General features: G+C 37.7%; 1 protein-coding gene across 3 annotated transcripts in view; it reads left to right on the top strand.

Moving 5' to 3' along the window:
- Positions 1 to 24,784, top strand: part of MDGA2 (MAM domain containing glycosylphosphatidylinositol anchor 2) — a 584,772-nt gene that overhangs the window by 375,811 nt on the left and 184,177 nt on the right. For all 3 annotated transcript variants that reach the window (XM_087952463.1, XM_087952462.1, XM_087952461.1), the window contains exon 8: positions 4,419 to 4,712. In XM_087952463.1, coding sequence (XP_087808589.1) covers positions 4,419 to 4,712 — 294 coding nt within the window. The remainder of the gene's footprint in view (positions 1 to 4,418; positions 4,713 to 24,784) is intronic.

Consider the following 24,784-nt stretch of genomic DNA (forward strand, 5'->3'; position numbering starts at 1 on the left):
TTTCTTGTTAATTACTACAATTAATCACACAGTCAGCCAGATGTTCAGATTGGATTTGGCATTTTTATCCAACTATCAAGTCCTTCCCAAGGGATAGGCATAGGTGGATGTTTAATGGTGTTAAAGATATTGTTGCAGGATGTAAACTGTTCTGAGTAAAGTTGCCTTTTGCAACTCATCGTCATCATATTCCTAGCATTTCCATCCCGCTCCCCACATAGATGCAGGGTCCACATTTTGGATAACAAATGCCACCTTGTGTAATAAAACGCACTACCCAGGTCTAAATGGGTGAGTTGCATTTTGCAACTGACTGATGGTAATTATGTCAATGCCAGTGGTGCTCCAAACCGCCTATCTGTATCATAGAGGAAATTTGGGTGGTGTACAATAAAGTATTAAAAGCATAAAAACAGTATACAAAATTTACAGTGTCAAGGAATATTAACAATTGATTAAAAGGAAGGGAGATCTCTTATTGTCAATAATCAATGGGCAACATTGTACTATACTGTAATGTCCTTCTTTGTGTGGTCAATTTTGTCCAGCATCTTGTTTTCAACAGTGCTAACAAGCAGTGGTATTCTGCCACACAATGGATAGTTGATGTTTTAATTTTAGTCAAAGAGTAGGAGTTGGATAGGTTGCTGGGTTTTAGATGAACTGAATATGGCTCTTGCTGCTTTTGTTTATATATCTTTTGTGTTTATTTCTATTATGGAGCTGCAGGAGTAGCACTATAGTTAAAACCATTCTTCGTTTTTCAGTGTTGTACCACAGCAAGATCTAAAAACTAATATGATCATCATAAAATCAAGGCAAGTTCTTTGATGAAGAGCATTAACGTAGCCACATTTCAAGGAGAAAAAAGAATAATGTCTGCATTCTTTCCTTGGTGTTATTTTAGTTCTATATATTTGTTTTAATGAGTAAAGATCTCGGTAAACATTTTGATTCCTCAGTGTAGTGGATTGAGTAGACTGAGAAAACATATAGATCGATGGACTAGCAGAAAATACCCTATTTTTATGGATTTGGATTATTTCCATATTTCTTTGTTATTAATGTGTTTGGTTTTAAACTGCCTATCTTACTAATGCAGTGACTCTGGGTGGCTTACAATATAATAAATAAGTTAACAAGTGCAAAAAAGCAGTAGCAATTTCTTATTAGAAGAATATTACTATTAGAATAAAAAGTTAAAAATAAAAACCAATTAATTATTAAATCTTCTCTACTCTATCAGTCAACCCCAATGTAATAAGTCCCTGCTGGGGTCTCACATCAAGTGGCAGAACCTACCTTTAGACTTTCAGAAATCCAGGATCATGCAAGACAGATCTCACATATGACAGGAGTGTGAGGGCCACAATAGTAAAGGCTCTTCTTGTTAGGCACAAGAAACCAGGAAGTGGGATAGAGTTCAAAAGTATGAGGGGTTTATTTAATGCCACCTATAGAAAGTATCTGATCTACTAATGGTCAAGGCAAATTGGCCTAGATAAGAGTCTACAAAATTATGGGAGGCTGGACTTAGTTCTCTTGTATGATTATAGCAACTCCAAACTGATTACATTTTTGATCCTGTTCTTGGACTCAGTCTGGTCATCTCCTACTTCCATTGGGTTTGTCTAGGCTAACGAAGAGAAGAACTAGGGGGTGACACAGAAGTACTGTTCCAATATTTGAGGGGTTGCCACAAAGAAGAGTAGGGTCAACCTATTTTCCAAAGCACCAGAAGGCAAGACAAGAAACAATGGAAGGAATCTAATTGAGGAGAAAAGCAACCTAGAACTAAGAAGAAATTTCCTAACAGTGAGAACAATTACTAGTGGAATGGCTTGCCTTCAGAAGCTGTGGGAGTTTTAAGAAGAGATGGTCTGGAATGGGGTCTCCTACTTGAGCAGGGAGTAGGACTAGAAGACCTCCAACATCCCTTCCAACTCTGTTATTCTGTAAAAGTACTGCCCTTCTCATGGTCTTTTGTTTTGACCACTTGGGTGTCTGTTTTCCAATAAAGCAGGTTTTTTTTTAATTTTGTGTAATGCACATACATGCAGACTTAGTTCTAGGAAAGGGGAACAGGTGTTTCAGGCATTGTCAAAATCATTTGGCTACCACTGAATTACTACATCTGGGAAAAAGAGATAGCACTACTTCCTATTTTACTTCAGGCAGACAGGCTCTTAAACAGGCTCTCAGTGAAGACTAAAAGAGAGATGTGCATGTTGAAATGTGTATTTGGGAATATTTATTTATGAAATGTACTTATTTATTCATTAAACTTCTCTGCCACCTATCTTGGGATTCAAGGCAACTCTGGGCAGCTTACAGTATAATAAATATATGGTATAGTGGAAAACATGAGAATAGTGTGCATGAGAGAGACCAAGTAGGTGCATGTTGATTGAAAAGCCATTGCACATAAACAAAGATATGCAGAATTTATATTACTTACAGTGTTATCTGTTTGATGGAAAAATGATAAAATTGACAAAAAAATGAAAGATATGCTCCTACTCTACATATGGGGCTACTGGAGCTATGGCAATCTAAAACAGGTAATCTTGGGCATTGCAAGACTTGAGGAGGGCTCTGGAAAAAATACCTTGCAAGTAGCAGCTCCTGACTAATATTTGGTTGAGTTTGAAGATAGCTAACAAGGATGGACCTGATTAATAGTTGGCCAAAAGGCAATCCCAAGGCTATAGGCCAGTTTGGGAAGTTAAACAACCCAAAAGAAGGCAGTGAGAGACATTTTTCACTTTTGCTTTGGACAGAGCAAAAGGCCACGTGAAGGCAGGGGTGGGATGCTACCAGTTCTGCTCGGCTCTATAGAACTGGTAGTTCTGAAGAGCAGCAGCACAGAACCAGTTCTGTGTCTGTTGCTGTTGGCCCAGCTACCCGCCTGGGCTGTTACCTGACCTTTATTTCCTGTTTTTTCAACCTCAGCTGCTTTGCATGGCACAGCTGAGGTTGAAAAAGCAGTAAAAAGTGGTTTTTCAAATGCTGCGTACCCGCACGCAGTGCTTATAAGCTGTCCAGGGGGCACAGCTTTAGGTGTATTACATGTGCACACAGCATGTGTCTGGCATGCGTGCGCATAAAACGTAATCACCAAACCGGAAGTAACACCAGTTGAATCCCAACCCTGCGAGAAGGGAAGTACTTTTTACATTTCCTCCCCCAAACCCCAGTGTGTATCTTTATGTGGTTACTAGAACCACGGTTGACTTGAGGAGTCTTTCTCTTTACTAACAAAATATTGCCAGAAGAAAATAGCCATATTTTGATAGTCATAGAACTGACATTGTGATTTCCAATGTAGTAAAATCAGAACATAATTTCACACATATTGTTATACATACTCAAGAATATGATTTATTTCACCCAAATTACCAATTAAAAAAGGAGAGGTCAGATTAAGCCATCAATGAGTTATGGGTATTCATGTGCCTCCCCATTATAAAGTAAATAAATGTCCTCTTAAAAAAATGATACTCAGAGAACAGGCAAGATTCTGCTCTCTTCCTTGTTCCTTACATTGGGGTGTGCATAATACCATATCAAAATATATTCAGGTATGAAATCCTCTTTGCTGAATACAAATAATTTTGCATCAATGAAAAAAAAGTTCAGTGATTGATGTATTCGTTTATTTTTTTTATTCACCCTCCCACAAAAAGATAAGCTATGAAGTAAAGTAATTTCATAGAAGGTGATTACATGAAGAACGGTTGCAGGAATTGGGTATGTCTGGTTTAATGAAAAGAAGGACTAGGGGTGACATGATGGCAATGTTCCAGTATATAAGGGTCTGCCACAAAGAAGAGGGGGTCAATCTATTCTCCAAAGCTCCTGAAAGCAGGATAAGAAGTAATAGATGGAAACTAATCAAGGAGAAAACCAACCTAGAAAGAATGATAAATTTTCTGACAGTTAGAACAATTAATCAGTGAAACAGCTTGCCTCCAGAAATTGTGGGCGCTCCATCATTTGTCATTTTTTAGAAGAGACTGGACTATCATTTGTCTGAAAAGGTATAGGGTCTGCTGCTTGAGCAGTGGGTTGGATTAAAACAGGGGTCCCCAACCTTGGCTACTTTAAGTCTGGCAGACTTCAACTCCCAGAATTCCCCAGCCAGCTTTGCTTCCCCAGCTTTGCTGGCTGGGGAATTCTGGGAGTTGAAGTTCTCCAGGCTTAAAGTTGCCAAGGTTGGAGACCCCTGGTCTAGAAGACGTCCAACTTCCCTTGCAACTCTGTCATTTTATTATTCTGTCATTCTCTTCCAGAGCTGGTTAAATTATGCCTTATGTTGTCCAATTAGGCATTCAAAGTCACAGAACTCTCACGTACTAACCATTTCATTTCCCCTTCTTGTTTTCTTCCTTTCCTTTCCCCTTTGCACCCATTTGAAGTTCCACCCAACCTGACTGTTCCGCAAGAAAAGTCACCCTTGGTCACCAGAGAAGGAGATACCATTGAACTGCAGTGCCAGGTGACCGGGAAACCCAAGCCTATCATCCTCTGGTCCAGGGCAGACAAGGAAGTTCCCATGCCAGATGGGACAATGCAGATGGAGAGCTATGATGGCATCCTGCGGATTGTCAATGTCTCAAGGGAGATGACAGGGACCTACAGGTGTCAAACCAGTCAATACAATGGATTTAATGTCAAGCCAAGGGAAGCATTGGTACAGCTGATCGTACAGTGTAAGTCTCGGTTCCCTTTTACTCCATCTTTTCTGCAGTAATATTAAATTTTAAAATAATGGGTTTTTTTTGGTATTTCATTTCAATCAGCAGATTCATATTTCCCTGTTGTGTAGATTGTTGAGTTGTTAATCTTCTGTGTGAAATTGGTTTTTGCTACACAGTCCTCTCTGAAGTAAGTGCATACTGCAATGTTTGGGTACCCATAGACCAGGGGTGGGGAACTACATCCCTTTTATGACCTGTGGACTTCAACTTCCAGAATTCTTGAATCATCATGGCTGGCTCAGGAATTCTAGGAGTTGAAGTCCACAAGTCATAAAGGGGCCATAGCTCCCTACCAAACAATTGTCTTTGACTAAACTGGATGTAGAGTTTTGGTTAGTTTGAGCAGGGAATAAATTGGTGCATGCTAGCATGTGAAGGATATCTCCCTTATTCTTCCCTGAATGGAAAAAAAAAAGCATTTAATCAATTTGCTATTAAATCACGTTGACATTAATTGGCAGGATTCACTCATCATGACAAAACTTATTGTTGCGTTTAGTTAACATGTTTTGCCCAAACAATAAGCCATAATATGGCTTACAATGATAGCTAGATTTGTACAGGATGCTAAGATTTTGACTGGTTTCCAAAAGACGCTGAAATGCAAATTATACAACTTCATTTTAATATACCTAAACATGCTATTTAATCCCACCAGTAAATCACAAAACAGTTTTTTTAAAAAAATAAAAAAATAAAATGCTGGATATCAATCTTGTTTTAATGTAAACAGGTTTTATTCTTTCAATGGCATGTTCTAGAACTGTTTTAACCAGTCCTTTTTTGGTAACTGCAAACTAACTGGTAATCTTGATAAAAGCTTAAGTATTAGCAAATGATCTAGAAACCATATAATCATATGCCTGAAGAGTTATCTTAATTAAGGTACATTATCCCTCTATATATGAGTTTAATCAGGATTGTGAATCTGAGGTGAACATCTTTCAGCTTCCTCTCTCAAATGAAAAAAATTGCCCTAATAAAACATGCTGATGGGTCAAAACTGTTTAGCCCTAGTTTGAAACTTCATTAAAACAATTAAAAAGACCAGGTTCCTTTGCAAACCCAATGATTGATTATGGGTCATCAAATTGTGGTTGACTCAGAGCAAACACATATTGTAGAAATAATTTCTCCATTATGATCTCTCCTTAGTTCAGGCTTTCCCACTGTGCATTCACACAGCCCCTGCAACTAAGTCCAGCCATCTTGCTGCTGTGATGACCTAGGGTTGGATACAAAATAAACACAGTCACAAAAAACAGTTAAAGCAACTTTTATTCCTTCACTTTGCTTCCAAGCTCCAAATATCCTTGACCGGAGACAAAAAAAAAAGAAAAACCCTTTCACATGAGCAGTTACAAGAAGGAGGAAATGCTGTTTAAACTAAAAATGCCTATAAATTATAAAGAGTAAAAAACAACACAAACCAGGCAAGATAAGGGCTTGAAGACACCCACAGATAACAGAACACACACTGGGAAGGACACCAAATTCAGAGAGGAAATAGAGATATTTCCATGCTTTGTTTACAGCACTGGCCTGTACGCATGTCGGTCCTCTTATCCAGTTGTCACAGCTGCAAGAAGAGGATCAAGGCCCTCTCCTCCCCTGTAGACCACATCTCTCCCTTATTGTGTCCTCCCTGTGTACCCTAGGATGGAGAGGGGATGGGCCTGGGTTCTCCTCTGACTGCCCAGCCGGCCTCTGCTCTTCCCCAGCCTCCTCCACAACCTCTGGAGCCACACTTCCACTCCCTGTCGGCTGTTCCTCCTCTCCCTCAGAGTCAGTCTCCACCAGGGGCATGACAGCTGCTGATTGTGCTGTTCTCTTTCCTTCCACTGAGTTTTTCTCGGTGGAGTTTTTGCATGATGTGAGCAAAGTAGGATGATGCAAGCCTAGTCACTTATGTCACAAATGAGAACTCTGGATTGGTTTGTTCAGTGATCCATCTGTTTGTTTTCTTGGTTGTACATGGTATTCTCAGGAGTTTTCTTCAACTTCCAAGTTCAAGGCCACCAATGCTCTTCTTACTTTGTTGCTTCAAAGTCCAGCTTTTGCTTCCGTATAATGTTGCGGCTTGAATGATTTTGCTCTTTGTAGGTATAGAGACATCGCGGTTTTGGAATTTATTTTCTAAGCCAGCCAATGAAATATTTATTTTTGTCTTGCCGGAAGGGTGCTTTGAAAACCTATGCCTGGAAGAAACAAAACACGAGAAAGTGGGAATTGGAGAGAAATGTAGGTAAAATAAAAGAGATAAACTATCAGAGAAAAAAGATATGGACATATACTTTTCTCTCATGAGAGTTGTAAACATTTAGAGCATAAACCAGTGCTCCCATTTCTGAGAACTAGGCTGAAAAAAAAGCAAACAACTTGTTATTTCCTTCAAGGCTCCTGGGACCCCCTTAATGTGTATTCTGAAATCCGATGCTCTCCAGGGGTTTTTCTCTTCAGCTCCTGCAGTTGAATTCCAAGCCAGTGGCTGTGCTCACAAGGGATTGTGTGGGTTGAAGTCTAACATGTCTGACAAGATTTGGGGAAAGAATTGCCAACTTGATCTACGTATATGTGTTGAGCTCATACAAGACATTAGACCTAGATTAAACAAATGCAGTGGTTGTGTTCATATAAGATCTGCCCACCCAAAGAAATTATGACATTATTATGGATGATCTACTTCTCATTGTCAGGATTCCAGCGATTTCCGTAATTAAACCATAAGTCTCGAGCCAAACTTCAAAAAAACTTCAAAGGATTTATTAGAGGTGACATACTGGCATGACCTGTATGAAGTCAACTCTGGCATATGCAATTTACAATCACCTGTGACCCTGTTTTCCCCCTCCCCCCAGGTGTCTCATAAATCAGATTCTCCAATTAAGCATATTCATGGGCTGGGGGCAAAAGTTCTGGTAGCTTAGTTACAATCTTTTAAAGATAAGTGTTGGAATGTACTTTTGATTTCAAACTGCTGCACTGCTCTTCCAGATTTCCTCCCCCACCTCGTGTTTATGACAACCCTAAAACAGGCATAGGATTTATGAGTTGACACTCATATGTTCTGAAAACAGCTGGCTTTCCACAATGGGTTTTACCATGGATTTCCAGATGTTGTCTGCAAGTAGTCATTCTGATTCCAGATTTTTTCCCTCCCAAATTATGCTTTTTAGTGTGCAATTTGATCAATTAGGCCATAGATATCTTGAACTTTACAGTTCTCCATCCTTCATCTAATGCCCTTTCAGAAAAAGAATATAGGGAGAAGATTTCAAATCTTTATCAACAACTGACACACATATATATATATGGCCCCGTCTTACAAAAAGGAGAGTTGGGTCCCTAACTTTGTTTCTCTTTAAATTAGCATAGGGCCTCAATTCTTTCATAGCTGAGGACAAGGACTCAGTATTCTTTAAAAGCCTTGAAATAGAATGTGTAAAAATAATTTAGAACTGTTGTCTTAGAGTGTCTCAAAGGGAAGGTTGGTACGATCTTTGGCTTGCTTCCTTAGATAGCTTATTCAGTAAAAAAAAAAAAGGAGAGCCATTTTCTCTCCTTGTCCATTAAAATGGTTTTTAAGCAGATATTTTGCTGCTTGCAAGAGGGGAGACACTGATTCCAGTAAGGCTTTGCTAATGATTCTTGAGGTCTCTGCTAAAAGCTTAACCCAAGATAACATAGACTGGACTTCTGTTTGATCTAGGTACTGTAGATGACATATGGGTAAAAACACTGTATGTACATGTAAATATTGTTTATGTGTTCTGGTGGCTTTTTTATTTTTTTGACAGTTTTTACAAAATGCTGCAATGATTCCAATCCACCTAATATTGCAAGGGATATCATTTTAGGAGCTTATTCCAGCATTGGTTTTTGTTATTGTTTTTTCTTTCTGCTTAGGAATACTTTTAAAACTGTCTTTGTTACCAAAGCATCAGCGGTAGTCAGTGTTATACAATCTGTCTGACCTTATCCCCAAAATAGTATTAACATTTTTATTTTCTTCATTTTTGACAGGTAAAGGCATGTTTAAATTCAGTCCAGGCTTATTTCCAATGAAAGCTAGGCTGTGTGGAGTATCTTATTAAGATACTCCCTTCCTTCCTTCCTTCCTTCCTTCCTTCCTTCCTTCCTTCCTTCCTTCCTTCCTTCCTTCCTTCTTTCTTTTCTTCCTTCCTTCCTTCTTTTCTTCTTTCTTTCTCTCTTTCCTTCCTTCTTTCTTTCCTTTCTTCCTTCCTTCTTTTTTCTTTCTTTCTCTCTTTCCTTCCTTCTTTCTTTCCTTCCTTCCTTCTTTCCTTCCTTCCTTTCTTCTTTCCTTCCTTCCTTCCTTCTTTCCTTCTTTCTTTCCTTCTTTCCTTCCTTCCTTCTTTCCTTCCTTCCTTCCTTCCTTCCTTCCTTCCTTCCTTCTTTTCTTCTTTCTTTCTCTCTTTCCTTCCTTCCTTCTTTCTTTCTTCTTTTTTTTAAAAGGAAGCAATTATATCAATTTCCATCTGCAATAATGCTGTCATAAACTATGAACAGAATACAGGTAGTCCTTGATTTAAAACTGCTTATTTAGTGACTGTTCAAAGTAACAATGGCACTGAAAAATGTGACTTAAGGCCATTTTTCAAAGTTATGATCTTTGCAGCATCCCCATGAACATGTGATTAGAATTCATATACTTGGTAACCAGTTCAGACTTCATGACTGTGGCTGTGTCCCAAGATCATGTGGTCCCCTTTTGCGACCATCTGACCAGCAAAGCCAATGGGGAAATCAGATTCCCTTCCCCAACCATGTTACTAACTTAACAAATGCAACGATTGGCTTAATAACTGTGGCAAGAAAAGTCATAAAATGGGGCAAACACACTTAGCAAATGTTTCACTTAGCAACATCAATTTTGGGCTCAATTGTGGTCATAACTCGAGGACTACCTGTTATATCTTAGAATTTTACAATGACTTTCTTAAAGTGTGGAGACGGAGTATATGATTCATGGTTATTATTTTGGAAAACAAGATAGGTAAACTAAAACCATTCTAAATGTCAATCAAAGCATCTATCTACCCTGGGAATAATGCCCATTGTTTTGGAATATATATCCATAAACTCACTCCCTGAGAATAAAAAGACATAATGGATATTTTTTTTATGATTCCAACATTTTTTACAGGTAGATTTTTTTTTTATAATTCCTGCAAGCCAAGAAGGAACAAAATTAGAACTACTGGGAATCATGATGGAAATCTTTCCCCCTCCCCCCCACAATGGCTCTATCAAATGTGAGCAGGAGTCATTCTAAAAAAGGTATCAAAAGGTGTCACACCAAATTGACTTCTCAATGGCTGGATATCATCCATTGCTCAGCTTCCTGGATTCTCAGGAAAGCCCCCCCCCCCTTCTTCTTCTTTTTTTTGTTATTCCATTATGCCTGGACAGCTTATAGCATCCTCCTCAAGAGGACAATATTTCAGATAGAAAGGAGCCATGATGTCGCAGTGGTTAAAATGCAATATAGTGGGCAAATTCTGCCCACAGGCTTGAATTTGATCCTGACAGGCTCAAGGTTGACTCAACCTTCCATCCTTCTGAGGTTGGTAAAATGAGGACCCAGTTTGTTGGAGGTAATATTCCAACTTTGCAAACTGCTCAGAGACTGCTATAAAGCAATATGGAGCAGTATATAAATCTTAAGTGTTATTGCTATGAACTGTAATTTCGTCATGCCCAGCTATTATGCTATAAACTATAATGGATCATTGAAGTCTAACATATCTGAAAGGGGGTAGGTAATCCAAGAACTTCCGGATCTAGTGTAACTTGATAAATTGAGATGTTGAATGATGCCATATAAATAAGATTATTGCACATGAAAGTTGTCCTGCAACAATTTGTGCCAAAGGATATTGGATATATTGTACACAATAAATGTGAAAAGATCCAGGTTCTCATCTCATTTCAAAGAAATACATATTCTTTAAATGTTGCAGACCCATCCACTGGAAATAGTTTTACCAAAGTCTTGTTAAAAAAAAGAACAAAAGCAAGAAGTGCCATAGCATATTTTGTAGAGCATCTATTCATTTCACTGAGGTTTATCCACTGGATAAGGTCCATTGATCTCATCTCAGCCTGATAAGAACACAACAAATCATAAGGGAGGAATTAGCTCGAGATCACGTACTTCTTGAGTTTGGATCAGATTTTGTTTTCAACTCTTTGTTTTCTTACATGATTGCTAATGAGTTTGGAGGGGGTGATGAAAACAGAAAAAAAAAGCTTCATGCAATTGCAACTGAGCCTCTTTTACTATCCTTGAAAACACCTACAGTAGAAATTAAAATACCATCAAGCACAATATAATGAAATGTTTATATCATGTACCATATCAGGAAATCATATAGAAAAGAAAAACAGTAATTGATTGCTGGGACTCCTGATTGGAGTGATCCCTTTGAATTGATGAACACATTTGAAATTGATACACACACACACACACACACACACAGGCCTGTGAGTAAGTTCATATCAATACTTCACTATTTTCTGTTTCCACACTCATCTCTCATGGAGCCTAAATTGTTTTGCAAAACAAACATGGCAACAGAGCATTTTGGTTTGTAATATATGTATCTCTGAGTTAATATTAAGATAGGTGTGTGGATGGATGGATGGACAGACAGACATAACTTAAAAACATCCAGGAAGAGAAAGAACAGAAAATGTTGAGGCAGAAACTTGCCAATATTTCCCAAGTTGGTGCTCTACGCTTGGGAGAACAGGATTCAAGTATTTTTGAAAGGTAACTCATGAAAAGGATGATAATGGAATATTAGATGGATGTCATGTGTGGAAATTAAGCTTACTCAATGATTTTTGAAGAAAAAGAAGAAATGACCATTCTTGGCCAAGTTTGAATGTATGTGTTGTGTTTTATTTCATGATTAATTATAGAATTTTAGGGATTACTTCATGGCAATTTTAAATGGCAGTGATATATTCTTCATGTAGCACTTCCACAATTGTAAATATTTAAGAAAATGAGATGTCAATTCCTTTTAGAATAGCTCCCATATATTTTCTAAAATAAGCTATGGAAGTTATTTTGTTAAAACTTATCATTAGAGAGGTAATGGCTGATTGTAACTGGTTCAGAAGTCTTTTGAATGGACATTAGGAAGAAATAGCCATAAAGACATAAAGAATGCATTTTATTAGTAGGAAAAGGGAAGAAACAAACAACAACATCTGTAGCCAACATAATCTGAGTGTTTGTTGTGCCTGTGTACACTTAAGAGTATTTTTGTCTAAAAAATAAAATTTTGTTTAAAAAAGGAGTATTTTTGAGATACTGGTGTCAAGCTCAGTAGGAATAATTTACCTTACTAAACAGTAATTTGCAAAAATATAAGTGAGATTGACTAAGGTTTCTTTTCTTAGCCAGGTAAGATGTAATAGGTATATTCTTACATGCTTATCTTTACATAGAATAGAATAGAATAGAATAGAATAGAATAGAATAGAATAGAATAGAATAACAGAGTTGGAAAGGACCTTAGAGGCCTTCTAGTCCAACCCCCTGCCTAGGCAGGAAACCCTACCCCACTTCAGACAAATGATTATCCAACATTTAGGGGAAAAAACTTCCAGTGTTGGAGCATTCACAACTTCTAGAGGCAAGTTGTTCCACTGATTAATTGTTCTAACTGCCAGGAAATTTCTCCTTAGTTCTAAGCTGTTTCTCTCCTTGATTAGTTTCCACCCATTGCTTCTTGTCCTGCCCTCAAGTGCTTTGGAGAATAGATTGACTCCCTCTTCTTTGTGGCAGCCCCTGAGATATTGGAACACTGCTATCATGTCTCCCCTGGTCTTCTTTTCATTAGACTAGACATACCCAGTTCCTGCAACTGTTCTTCATATGTTTTAGCCTCAAGTTCCCTAATTATCTTTGTTGCTCTTCTCTGCACTCTTTCTAGAGTCTCAACATCTTTTTTACATATGTTGCACTATGTCTTTTTATTGATCATACTAATTGACTCACATTGCTCTCATAGCTGTGAAATGCATGAAATACAGTTTGAAGTTCAGATTACCTCTGTTTCATCACAGTGTGCCATGAGAAAAAGCAAATGCAATCCTAAATTGCATTAGCAGAGGGATACAATCAAGATCAAGTGAGGTACTAATAGCACTCTATAAAGCCTTAATAAGACCACACCTAGAGTACTGCATTCAGTTTTGGTCACCACACTATAAAAAAGATGTTGAGACTCTACAAAGAGTGCAGAGAAGAGCAACCAAGATGATTAGGGGACTGGAGGCTAAAACATATAATAAATGGTTGCAGGTACTGGGAATGGCTAGTTTAATGAAGAGAAGGACCATGAGAGACATGATAGCAGAATTCCAATATTTGAGTGGCTGCCACAGAAGAAAAGTAGTCAAGCTATTTTCCAAAGCACCTGAAGGCCAGACAAAGAATAATGGATAGAAACTGAATAAGGAGAGATTCAACCTGGAAATAAGGAGAAATTTTTCTGACAGCGAAAGCAATCAACCAATGGAACAGCTTGCCTTCTGAAGTTGTGGGAATTTCATCACTGGAAGCTTTCAAGAAGAGACTGGACTGCCATCTGTCAGGATACTTGAGCAGGGGGTTTGGACTGGATGACCTACAAGGTCCCTTCCAACTCTGTTAATCAGTATCTGTATTTGATAAATTAACGGCCTTTTTTGTTACAGCGATTGAAATCTCAGAAAAATTATCCCCAAGGAAGTTGTCACCATGGAAAGAATTTTCATCTAAAGTTAATATAAGGAACAGAGTAACTATTGATTATCATCAGCATCTTGGAGAGATCTCATTCTATGTAAAATAATGGGGAAAAATCAGTCTCCCAGAGGTATTTATAGAATAATGTAAACAATTTAATTAATTGTGCCAACAAAGGGTACAGCTTTCAAATTGATTTGTGAAACTTAGAAGTTTACAAACAATAAGGTCTCTAGGCATCTTTTCACTTGGAACAAAGAATTTATCATTTTGCATTTCTAATAATTGATGCTGGGCATAACTTAAACTAGAGTAAGTATTTAGTGTGAGAATATACTAGTTTAAAGAGAACAAAACCAATATGCAAGAGATGAATAGAGAGGCATAGGAAAGCAGCAGAGTAAAATTAATAGAAGGAATTTATTTCTGTCTGTCTCCAATAACATAATTTCTCCATCTTTAAAAAGAACAGACTTTTGAGTACCAGATTCTCCTGGGAGGGATGTTGTCGTCATACTTTGCACAGCTCTGGCCGTTGTTGAAATTAAATGTTGAACTTCATCCAAGGTAGGCAAGCCAAGGCTTTTCATCCCATGAACCCATTGGTGCTTTTGTGCAGCCCCATAGTTTCTTTCACAATCTGCCGTGGAATTGAGGACTGTATCCCACTGCAAGCCTACATGAACCTCTGCTTTGATTCAGCTGTAAGATTAATCTTATGTCTACTCTTCTATGGGGTCTTGGGTCTATAAAACAAGGATGAACTTTATAAAACTGTGTTGTGCTGAAGACAAAGGCCTAAATGGTCTTAAAGACTGTTGAATAATAAATGCTGTATTAGATGGGTAAGAATACATTTTTTATAATAGTTCATACCAGAAGTTTGGTGACTGCCTTCTTTGAGTAATTTTCTGCAGCAACCAGTACTGGGAGGCATTAAGTCATGACTCAGGACCATTATTAAGTTAACTGTCATGTTGTTCCTTTTCGAGATGAACAGCATAATGTAAAGTATAGGAAAAGTCAAAGATGTCTTAAGCAAAAGAAATTCAAGACAGAAGATAAGGGAACAAAAGGAGAAATCTAAGTTAATCTAGTTTACACCAATGTCATTCACTATATTGCCCCATGCCTTTCAGTCTTTGCAGTCCAAATCTAGAAGTGGAACTAGAAGGACCAAATGAGGGCTTCCCTTCATCGTTTTAAGTATTATCTCAGTATTACAGCACTCTAGTTCAAGTAATTGGTAGAGCTGAAAACATTGTTGCCCCCATCTTTTGAAATGATGTCCAAATGCCATTATTGAATGGTTCATTTTCATTCTTTTTACCTTTCTTCCTCCACAGCAGGGGATCAGATTTAACTAGGTTTCCTCTGCTGGTTTCACTCTTCCCTTGCGCATATTCCAAACTCTCTTTTGCCTCCTTTATTTCTCAGTGCAACCCACTCATTCTTTCCTTGGGATCATTATCATCCAGGATGATGACAATGATGATGATGATGATGATGATGATGATGATTATTATTATTATTATTATTATTATTATTATTATTATTATTATTATTATTAATTATTATTATTAAACTAGGCCTTTTTTCATCTTCCTATGTTGACCTTTGACCCTATTGCAGAGCTAACAACTTTTTCATCGCAAATACTCCCTTGGTGACTAAACAAAAAAGAGAGATAATTCTTATATTAAACTGACTTTCCCTTCTTTTCTTTACCCCATCTCCTTTCCCTGATAAACTGCTCTTTTCTTGAATTCCCAGTGTAGGGATTTGAATAGGTAATGAAGAGACTTGGTTGACTTCAAAGCTTCTGATTGAAAAATATATGGAATGTGCAAAATCCTGTGATTCATCAATTGAGAGATTACTTCTGCTATTTCAGAAAAAGATGGTGGTTTCTTGGTTATCATGTGCTACAGGAAAATAAAAATAAAAACTCACGATGCGCTTTCTTTCCATAGTTCTAGCTTAGCTCTTGGATGAAGGAGGAAAGTGTTCTTTGAGAGATACCCCTGGATTTCCCAGGGATGCTTACAATTATTTTCTCTAATGCCACGAGTAGCTAATAGTGCTTCTCAGTTAGTCCCATGAGACACAAAAAGGTTTGGTTGCATTCTCTTGTAAACTAATGGTTGGGTAAACATCCATTGAGTATGTGCACCCACTGTGCATTTTCATGCATTATAGTATGTCATAATTTTGTTTTAGTTTTGGCTCAGCCTGATGTGTGAACCCAGCCCTTGTAATTTGTAAGCCACAGCTAATTATTAAAATTGCATGTGAATCAGGATACAGTGATTTCTTTGACAAATTAGAAATAAAACAAACCAAGTCATTTCATTTCAGTATACCAGAGATAATAGAAAACCCCATTTGCCCCAAGAAGTGTTTCTTAATTACAGTCATATTAATGAAGACAACATAGTTCTATGGGTAAGCTGGATTTGAAGAACAGAAAAAAATAGATTAGTATCTATTATTCGTATCTATTATGTCATATGTATTATAATTCTCACCTCCATACATACACGTAAGAGCAAATGTCAACCGAATAGAAAAATTGTGAAAATCTGTTTCTCTAATACTGAGACATAAATTTTGTAAAGCAAATCAGATTGCAACATGTCAGTTTTAAATGTAGATTATTTCCCTTCCAAACTATGGATTTTATCCTCTTGAAATAGTACCTTCTGTGTTAGCATCTCTTCCCACTTTCAAATCTAATTTGACAAGACTATTTCAAAGAAGCCTTTTATGGAAGAATAAACATTTTGTATAGTTTTACAAAAAGCTATATTGCATTATTAATTCTGAATTAAGAGATTCCTTAATAGGACAAGCCATAAAACAGTAACAGTAATGTTAACATTTTATTTCCTCCCTATCCAATTTACCCTGCTTTAACCAGTTCTATAATGACTAATGATAAAATTACTAGTTGGTAAAGAAGGCACAGATTGCATAGGGCTCTATGGTTGTACATTTTATCTCTTATACCTTAACCCTCCTACAAGGAACTCAGTTGTTACTAATCCTTGGAAAGATTTTAAGTTTTGCAGGCCAGGCAAATTTTTGCTGGCCAATCTTCAACAATCGATCCAGACCCAAAACTATTGCCTAAACCGAAGAAACCCCTATCTCAGCGATGAGACTAGTCAGTGGTTTTTTCTTTTGGTCCCTGAAGTTCTCAAAGATGGTACCACCACAATTTGTCAGTAAAATGCTGAGAATCAATGCTATCAATTAAAAAAGAAGAAGCAAAAACAAGAGGTTCAACATGGACTATCTTTGCTGGCTTTACCAGAATTGGGCAAAATGGAACTCTTCCAGAATGCTTTTCATTAATTGTATTAATTAATTACCAGGGCACTGCTGAAATCAATCTATCTATCTATCTATCTATCTATCTATCTATCTATCTATCTATCTATCTATCTATCTATCTATTACATTTAAGGCTTCCTGACCAGAATAACTCTGGGCAGTTTACCTTACAAAAGAATAATAATAATTTAACATACCAAACAACATCTCCCTATCCCAAGTCCTTGGGAAGGAATTGATAGATGGAGAAAAATGCCAAATCTAGTGTAAACAATTGACTGGCTGTGCAACCAATCATAATGCCCCTACTATGGATACATCCTTGTTGTGGGGGAAGGTGTCAGGGTTCCAAGTAATACATTCATCTCAAAGAGAACTCCAAAGAAGGCAAGTTCCTCAAAGAACAATTTATTTGGATATATCATATTATCACAAAGCTGGTGAAAACCGACTCTAAATGTTCCCGCAGTTTTCACCTAATTAAAAGTAAAAGTTTTTCACTTTTGCAAAACAATCAGTCACATGGTCCAATCAGCATACAGTCTAGTTGTTAGATGACCTCAGTCTCCTCCTTCATAACACCTGTGGGGATGTCCTTGGTTCCCAAGCGAAAGCATTTTGTTTTGGCTACAGAACCTCAGCTATCTCTATTCCCTCTTCCCTATCCCTCAGCTCCAGTATGTGTCAGCACTGAAGTAGAAAAATAAAAATGGCCTCAGTTTAGCTAACTTCAGGGTTGACAGAAGGACTTGCTATGCGCTAATGAGTTTGAGAGCTCTGCTGGCAATAGTGTATTCTACCAAAAGGGTCATACATGCCAAACAGATCTTCATGGAAGAGCCAGTCTAAATATATGCATCAATCCACTTAATATGGTGAGAAAACAGAAAAACAATCTTATAATGGATTGGTCATCACTTGGGTCAACAAGGACTTCATCTGATGTTAGATTTTCTTGGGATCCATTGACAAGTGGGCAACAGTATTTGGGATCTATGGCTAGGCAAGCAGGACTTAGCCCTGTAGGTTTACTGGAAAAAGAACAACCACAGAGAAGACAAAAATATTCTGTGTTTGAAAATCCTGTCATTATGGCCTGCTGTTATAAATCAGAACCAACAAGGTGAGTCTTCTTAAAGCAAATCTTTGAACTGTAGAAAATAATTCATCCAGAATCAAATAACTTGAACAATGATTAGCCGATCAAAGGGTATTCATTGCCAGAAATAAAATATTCAAAGATGCACAACTGGAAGAGATCAGAAGAATTATGAATGTGGGAAGACTCAAAGACAATAATTGAATACTAGAAGAAAATCAGATAACAACAATTGGAACTAGTTTGCATGAACTATAGAAATGATAACTTAAAAGGGGCAATAACAATGGAACCAGTACAGGCCAGCTATGAAACAACCTATAAACTAACCCATTGACAAAAAGAATTAAATGAGAAAATTATGACAAATCCAGAATTACCAGTAGAAAGACAAAGGCTGCCAACATTGAAAGAAATGTCCCCAAAAGATCTGGAAGTTATAATGAAGGATGTGAATAAGAAACTTGCAAGGATTAAAAGAACTTCCATCGAACAGGCCCATGAGTCTGCCTACAGAACAGCTGTGGTGGATACTGAAGAACAAACAAAAAGCAAGATCATATTCAATCAATCCCAAAGTGAAAGATCAGACTGAAGGTCCTGATAAAGAAAATAAGATCAGATGCAAGTAATCTAAAGGACCTGAAAGAGCAAAAATTGAATAATGTAAGGATCAAGGCAAGCCTTATAAATAAATATTGGTGCTGCACTAGAAAGATTGAAGAAGCTTTGAAAATAATAAAGCAACAAATAACAGCAATAGCTGGGAAAATTGAATGCTATGAGACATAAATCTTCCAATTTAAGCAAAATCAGCCATTTCAATCTGACTAGAGGCAATTCTACCCAAGTATAAATGGCAATAGAAATTCTGAAAATGAAACACAAACAAAAAAGAAACAATACAGCTTTGGAAAGATCTATAGGAAACTTGAGATATATATAGCCAAGATATTGCAATGGAGTTTGGACTGGACAAATGTACCATGCTCACCATTAAATGGAGAAAAATAGTGAAAACTGAAGAAATAACATCAAGTGTCTGGATGAAGACGACCACTACAAATTAATTGGGAATCCTTCAGGCTGACCATATCAAGCACACTGAAGTCAAGAAAAAGTTTAGAAGTGAATACATCAAAAGAATGAAGAAGATCTTGAAGTCCAAACTCATTGGAGGAAATAGCATCAAGGCAATAAACTCCTGGCCAATTTCAGTCATTCCAGCTGGAATAGTGGAGGTGTGCGATCACCGAACCGGTTGTTATACCCACTCCTGGATTTAGAGAGGGAGAGAGAGAGGGAGAGAGAGAGAGGGAGGGAGGACGGGAGAGAGAGAGAGAGAGAGTTCTGAGCTCCAGAAAGAGAGAGAAAAACTAAAGTTCACAATCCAAAATGAGCAAATCTAATGATGAGATTATTAAACCAAATAGATTAACTCTGACATTTATAGTACTTGAAAATTGTTTATGTGCAGAGATCTGTGGAAAATGTGCTAGTATTAACAGAAAGTATAAATTTGCACACGTGGGAAATAAACTGTGTACTCATTCAGTTAGCCAGTGGCTAATGAATGGAACTTTTAATTTTCTTTCCAGCATGCATTTACATATACAGTTATTTTTAAAAAAATTAAATGATTTCAAGATTAATATCATCAAAAACTAAGCCTCAGCCAGTTTTAAGCAGAGGGTGGAAACTGCTAAAGCTATATATTTATTTTGAATATTTATTGTGCAATTTTAATGAAACTTCCAAAGACATTGACAAACACTCTAGAACAAGTACGTCAACAAAAATTAATGCAAATAGCATTAGAAGACAGCAGGAAAAACATTAAATAAACAGATAAAATAAAACATGTTTTTTTCAAATTGTTTCAGAGAAAGAATTAGGGATGGCCAGTCTAGAGAAAAGGAGGACTAGGGGTGACATGATAACAGTGTTCCAGTATCTCAGGGGTTGCCAGAAAGAAGAGGGGGTCAACTTATTTTCCAAAGCACCTGCAGGCAGGACAAGAAGCAATGGATGGAAACTAATCAATGAGAGAAACAACTTGGAATTAAGGAGAAAGTTCATAACAGTGAGGACAATTAACCAGTGGAACAGCTTGCCTTCAGAAGTTGTAGGTGCTTCATCATTGGAGGTTTTTAAGACTGGATAGCCACCTGCCTGAAATGGTATAGGGTGCCCTGCTTGTGCAGGGGCTAGGACCAGGACTAGAAGTCCTCCAAGGTCCCTTCCAGGCCTATTCTTATTGGTTGATTAAAGTCCATTAAGGGGAGGATACATTTGAGATCAAACTCTTTCCCAAGGGAAATCAGATATAGCTGGCAAGGTTCTTGCAATATGCGTGATCAACAATAAAATATCTGTTCGGGCCTGTCCATGAATGGTTTTGGTTGCTTGCATCTGATACATAGTATTTTGTCATATATTAATCTAGATTATTTCCTCATCCATTTTAGTATTAGCTACATGCAGGGTGCAAAATCTGAAAGTCCAGGAATGCACAGAATGCTTGAGTAAGATCCCCTGAGTCCATCTCACCCAAATGGTTCTACTGTACAATTGTTTATAGCACAAAAAATGGAATCTACTTAATGCACAGCAAATTATTAAATACATGATATTAGGATAAAATTAACTTGAATTTAATTATTTAGTTTTTGTCCTGTTCCTGTTCCCTTCTTTGCCTCTCCCCGTCTTTTTGGAGGTAACTCCTAACATACTTGATATCTATACTGTCCTGGTCTAACCAAGCTAAGTTTTGACTGTGTGCTTTGAATTAATCCATTGTGATTATTCAATGAAGTGTGGCCAAAACAAGCCAGGGCTTAATATATTGTATGATCTTAACCTCTTTTGGGGACTATGACTCTCCAAATTGACAATAGGGGGTCTTTCTTATCTTAAGTCAGAGGTGGGGGAATCGAGCTTAAGTCATTTTGAACTCAATGCAAGAACTGTTCTTTGGGAGCCATGAAACCCTTTGAATGCATGTAATGAATATGTATTGGTGTACATAATGATCTTGTACAAAAGTAAATCTAGGGTAGATTGCATCTGGGACTTAAGCTCCTTCCCATCAACCCCCACTTTTCTTTCCACTACAGTGAATGACTTCATTGCAAAGACAAATTTGGCTTGCAAATTGCAAAACATTGGATATGCTGCTCTCTAAACCCACCCACCCCCAAATCTGTTGAAACAGATGAGATCTGTTGGCTTAGAAAACAAACAAACAGTAGCACACAAACAAAGCAAGAGTTTGTGTCACTCTGTACAGACAACTCTCTTCAGTAAGCAAATATTGGAGGCAGGGATTCTTCCCTTCTCTCAGGCCATTGTGTGCCTGTATTGGTGTCGTGTTCTTGCTCACTAGGGGTATGTTCACAGTATCCTCCATGGGTGAGCAGCAGAGACTTATGGCAATGGCTATACAACGGGCACAATGTGTTAAGGCAAGAGAGTCCACAGAAAGTGATTTTTAAAAAGTCAAGATGACAGCCACAGCTGTGGGATCTTGGCTGCACCTTTTTTGGCATGTGATGCCCATAAAAAGTAGACAGAACTGTGATCACATCATTGGCACCTTGACACCTTGAGATTTTAAACCACATGTTGTGGATTGCCCTGTGCTCAGGCCAGCCCCCACAATAAGGAGCTGGGAATGCAACAGCACCTGTTCTATCAAGCAGGCACCCTGGCTTACAGTATTTTGTGTGATCAAAGTTAAATCACTCCCTATTTATGAGACTTGCAAAGTTTTTAAATAAAACATGGCCCACCCATTATATTAATTGTGATTTGTTTAACCATGAATTGGTGGCTAAGCCACAACCTGGTAACGCTATATTTGTTAAACTCCATAAACCAAATGGGCTGAATTTTATAAACCAAATGGGCTGAATCCATGCAATTTGCTAAGCTTCAAAACCCAATTATATTATAAGTTAGTATCAAGTCCTGACCCAAATGTAAGAGGTGTAAAGTTTGAAAAGAATTTTTTTTCTTATATCACAATTATATTTCTAAGCATCTTTTGAGACCTTTCTTTGTTCCCTGATTTTATGTTAGTTCCTAGTAAGGTGGAGGGCTTTATAACCCCATACACCCCTGCAGTGGTGGGATTTAACATTTTTTATTACCAGTTCTGTTGGCGTGGCTTGGTGGGCTTGGCTTGGCTTGGTGGATGTGGCTTGGTGGGTGTGGCAGGGGAAGGATACTGCAAAATCCCCATTCCCTCACCACTCTTGAAGGAAGGTTTCTGCAAAATCCCATTCCCTTCCCACCCCACTAACCTGCTTTCCATCTCTGTTCTCCTGTGCAGAGCAACAAAAAAAGACTCAGCCGATCAGCTGGGACTCAGGAGGCAGAGAACGGATAGGAGTGGGGCCAGTTAGAGGTGGTATTTGCTGGTTCTCCAAAGTACTCAAAATTTCCACTACCGGTTCTCCAGAACTGGTCAGAACCTGCTGAATACCACCTCTGCATCCCTGGCCCTCCAGGCCCTCCAGAACCATCTAAGCACTACGGTCTCACCAAAGACCCTACCATATAAGATCAAAAGTGCAGTGTTACAAACTTTAGAATAGGCTTGTATTATTAAAACAAAAAACAAAAATGCCCCTCCCCCAAAAAAACATGGGGAATTTTTTTAAAAAATGTGCATGTACACATATGTTTCTGTTTTGTGTCATTGTCCCACCTACCCTGTCCCTCACGCCCAAATGTTTTGAATGCAATCACTAGGTTACCCATGTAAATCTTATGACTGCCAATGGTAATTATTATCCATAAGGCTCTGACTTTTCAGCAAGGAAAATGCCAGCTAATTCATTCGATAGTTTTCCCTTTCAACTGGTATTCCCAGTTCCTATCTAACTCTGATCATCTGTAATGATTTTATTTTATTTATTTATTTGATTTGCCAATTGTTTACAAGATAATAAGTATAAGTGTATACATAGTTGTGAATACATGAAATGGGTACATATAAGAAAAATAAAAGAAGAATAAGAGAAACAATAGGACAGGGACGGTAGGCACGTTGGTGCGCTTATGCATGCCCACAACAGACCTCTTAGGAAAGGGGTGAGGTCAATAGTAGACAATTTAAGGTTAAAGTTTTTGGGGTTTGGGGAAGAAACTACAGAGTCGGGTAGAGTATTCCGGACATTGACCACTCTATTGCTGAAGTCGTATTTCCTGCAATCAAGTTTGGTGCGGTTAACTTTGAGTGTGTATCTATTGTGTGCTCTTGTGTTGTTATGGTTGAAGCTGAAGTATTCATTGACAGGTAGGACATTGCAATGTATGATTTTATATACCATGCTTAAATCAGACCGAAGACGGCGTAATTCAAGGTTTTCTAGTTCTAGAATTTCAAGTCTGGTGGCATAAGGTATTCTACAACGAGTAGAGGAGTGGAGAACTCTTCTTGTGAAATATTTCTGGACTTGCTCAATTGTGCTAATATCAGATACGTAATGTGGGTTCCAGACTGATGAACTGTATTCGAGTATTGGTCTAGCAAATGTTTTGTATGCTCTGGTTAGTAGTGTGATATTACCAGAGAAAAAGCTATGTAGGATTAGGTTAACAACTCTTAATGCCTTTTTGGCTATGTAGTTGCAGTGGGCTCTAGCACTTAGATCATTAGAGGTGAGTATTCCAAGGTCCTTTACAGAGCTTGGGTCATCAACAAGATCTTGACTATTCAGCTTGTATTTTATTTTCTGATTTTTTTGCCAATATGTAAGACAGAGCATTTATTTGTTGAGATTTGAAGTTGCCATTTGTTTGACCATTCTGATACATAGTCAAGATCTTTTTGTAGGGTAGCAGTATTGTCTGTGGTATTGAACAGCTTTACATCATCAGCGAAAAGAACGCAATTGCTCTTAATATGATCACAGAGGTCATTTATGTAGAGTATGAAGAGAGTTGGTCCTAGAACACTGCCCTGAGGGACACCACTATTGACAGGTACTGGATTTGATAGGACTCTCCCGATTTTGACCATTTGTTGTCTGTTTGCCAGGAATGCTTCTATCCAGTTATTCAGTTGTCCAGAGATACCATAGGATTTTATTTTTAGGAGTAGTTTGTCGTGTACCACTGAATCAAAGGCTTTACAGAAGTCTATGTAGATTGCGTCTATTGCTTTGCCCTGGTCGAGTTGTGTCGTCCATATGTTTTTGCAGTGTAAGAGTTGCAGATTACAGGATAGTTTTTTTCTGAAACCAAATTGTTTATTGGAGAGTAGGTTGTTTGTCTCTAAGTGGAGGATGATCACAGAGGTAGAAGAGATTAATCAAAAATAGATTCAAGTGCTCCTTTACAAGACATGATAAGTATTCTTTATGCACACAAGTTCATCGTTCAGTTGTAAGGGTTATAATGACGTTCAGATATTTTATGATTTACAGTATTGGATTTGTAACTTGATTAGAAATTTAGAGAAGGCAACAGGGCCTATTTGCTCAATGCTGGTTTCTGCTTCTTTATGTAATTATATTGATCCATCCAGATTTGATGCTATCAATATATTTGCAGTGATCCATTTCTGAGCAAGGAGTGACTAGGTAATGAAAAGGCTTGATTATTTTTTCTCAGTGTTAGAAATCGGGACAGGGAAACAATTTTCCTTTTTGATATGGACTTGTTGATTGACACTTCCCAAACTAATATGCAAAAGAGAATGTAGCTGTCTTTCAGCCTTATTATGTATCTTTCAATGTTGGCTTGTATTCTTCCATCAAAATATGCAGAAAAAAATGTACACATTATTTCCATAGCAAGAAAGATAATGCAGGAATG

The sequence above is a fragment of the Notechis scutatus genome, chromosome 1 (assembly GCF_049901735.1).
Source record: "Notechis scutatus isolate UNSWTSFEM ecotype Mainland chromosome 1, rNotScu1.2, whole genome shotgun sequence".
Classification (NCBI taxonomy): domain Eukaryota; kingdom Metazoa; phylum Chordata; class Lepidosauria; order Squamata; family Elapidae; genus Notechis; species Notechis scutatus.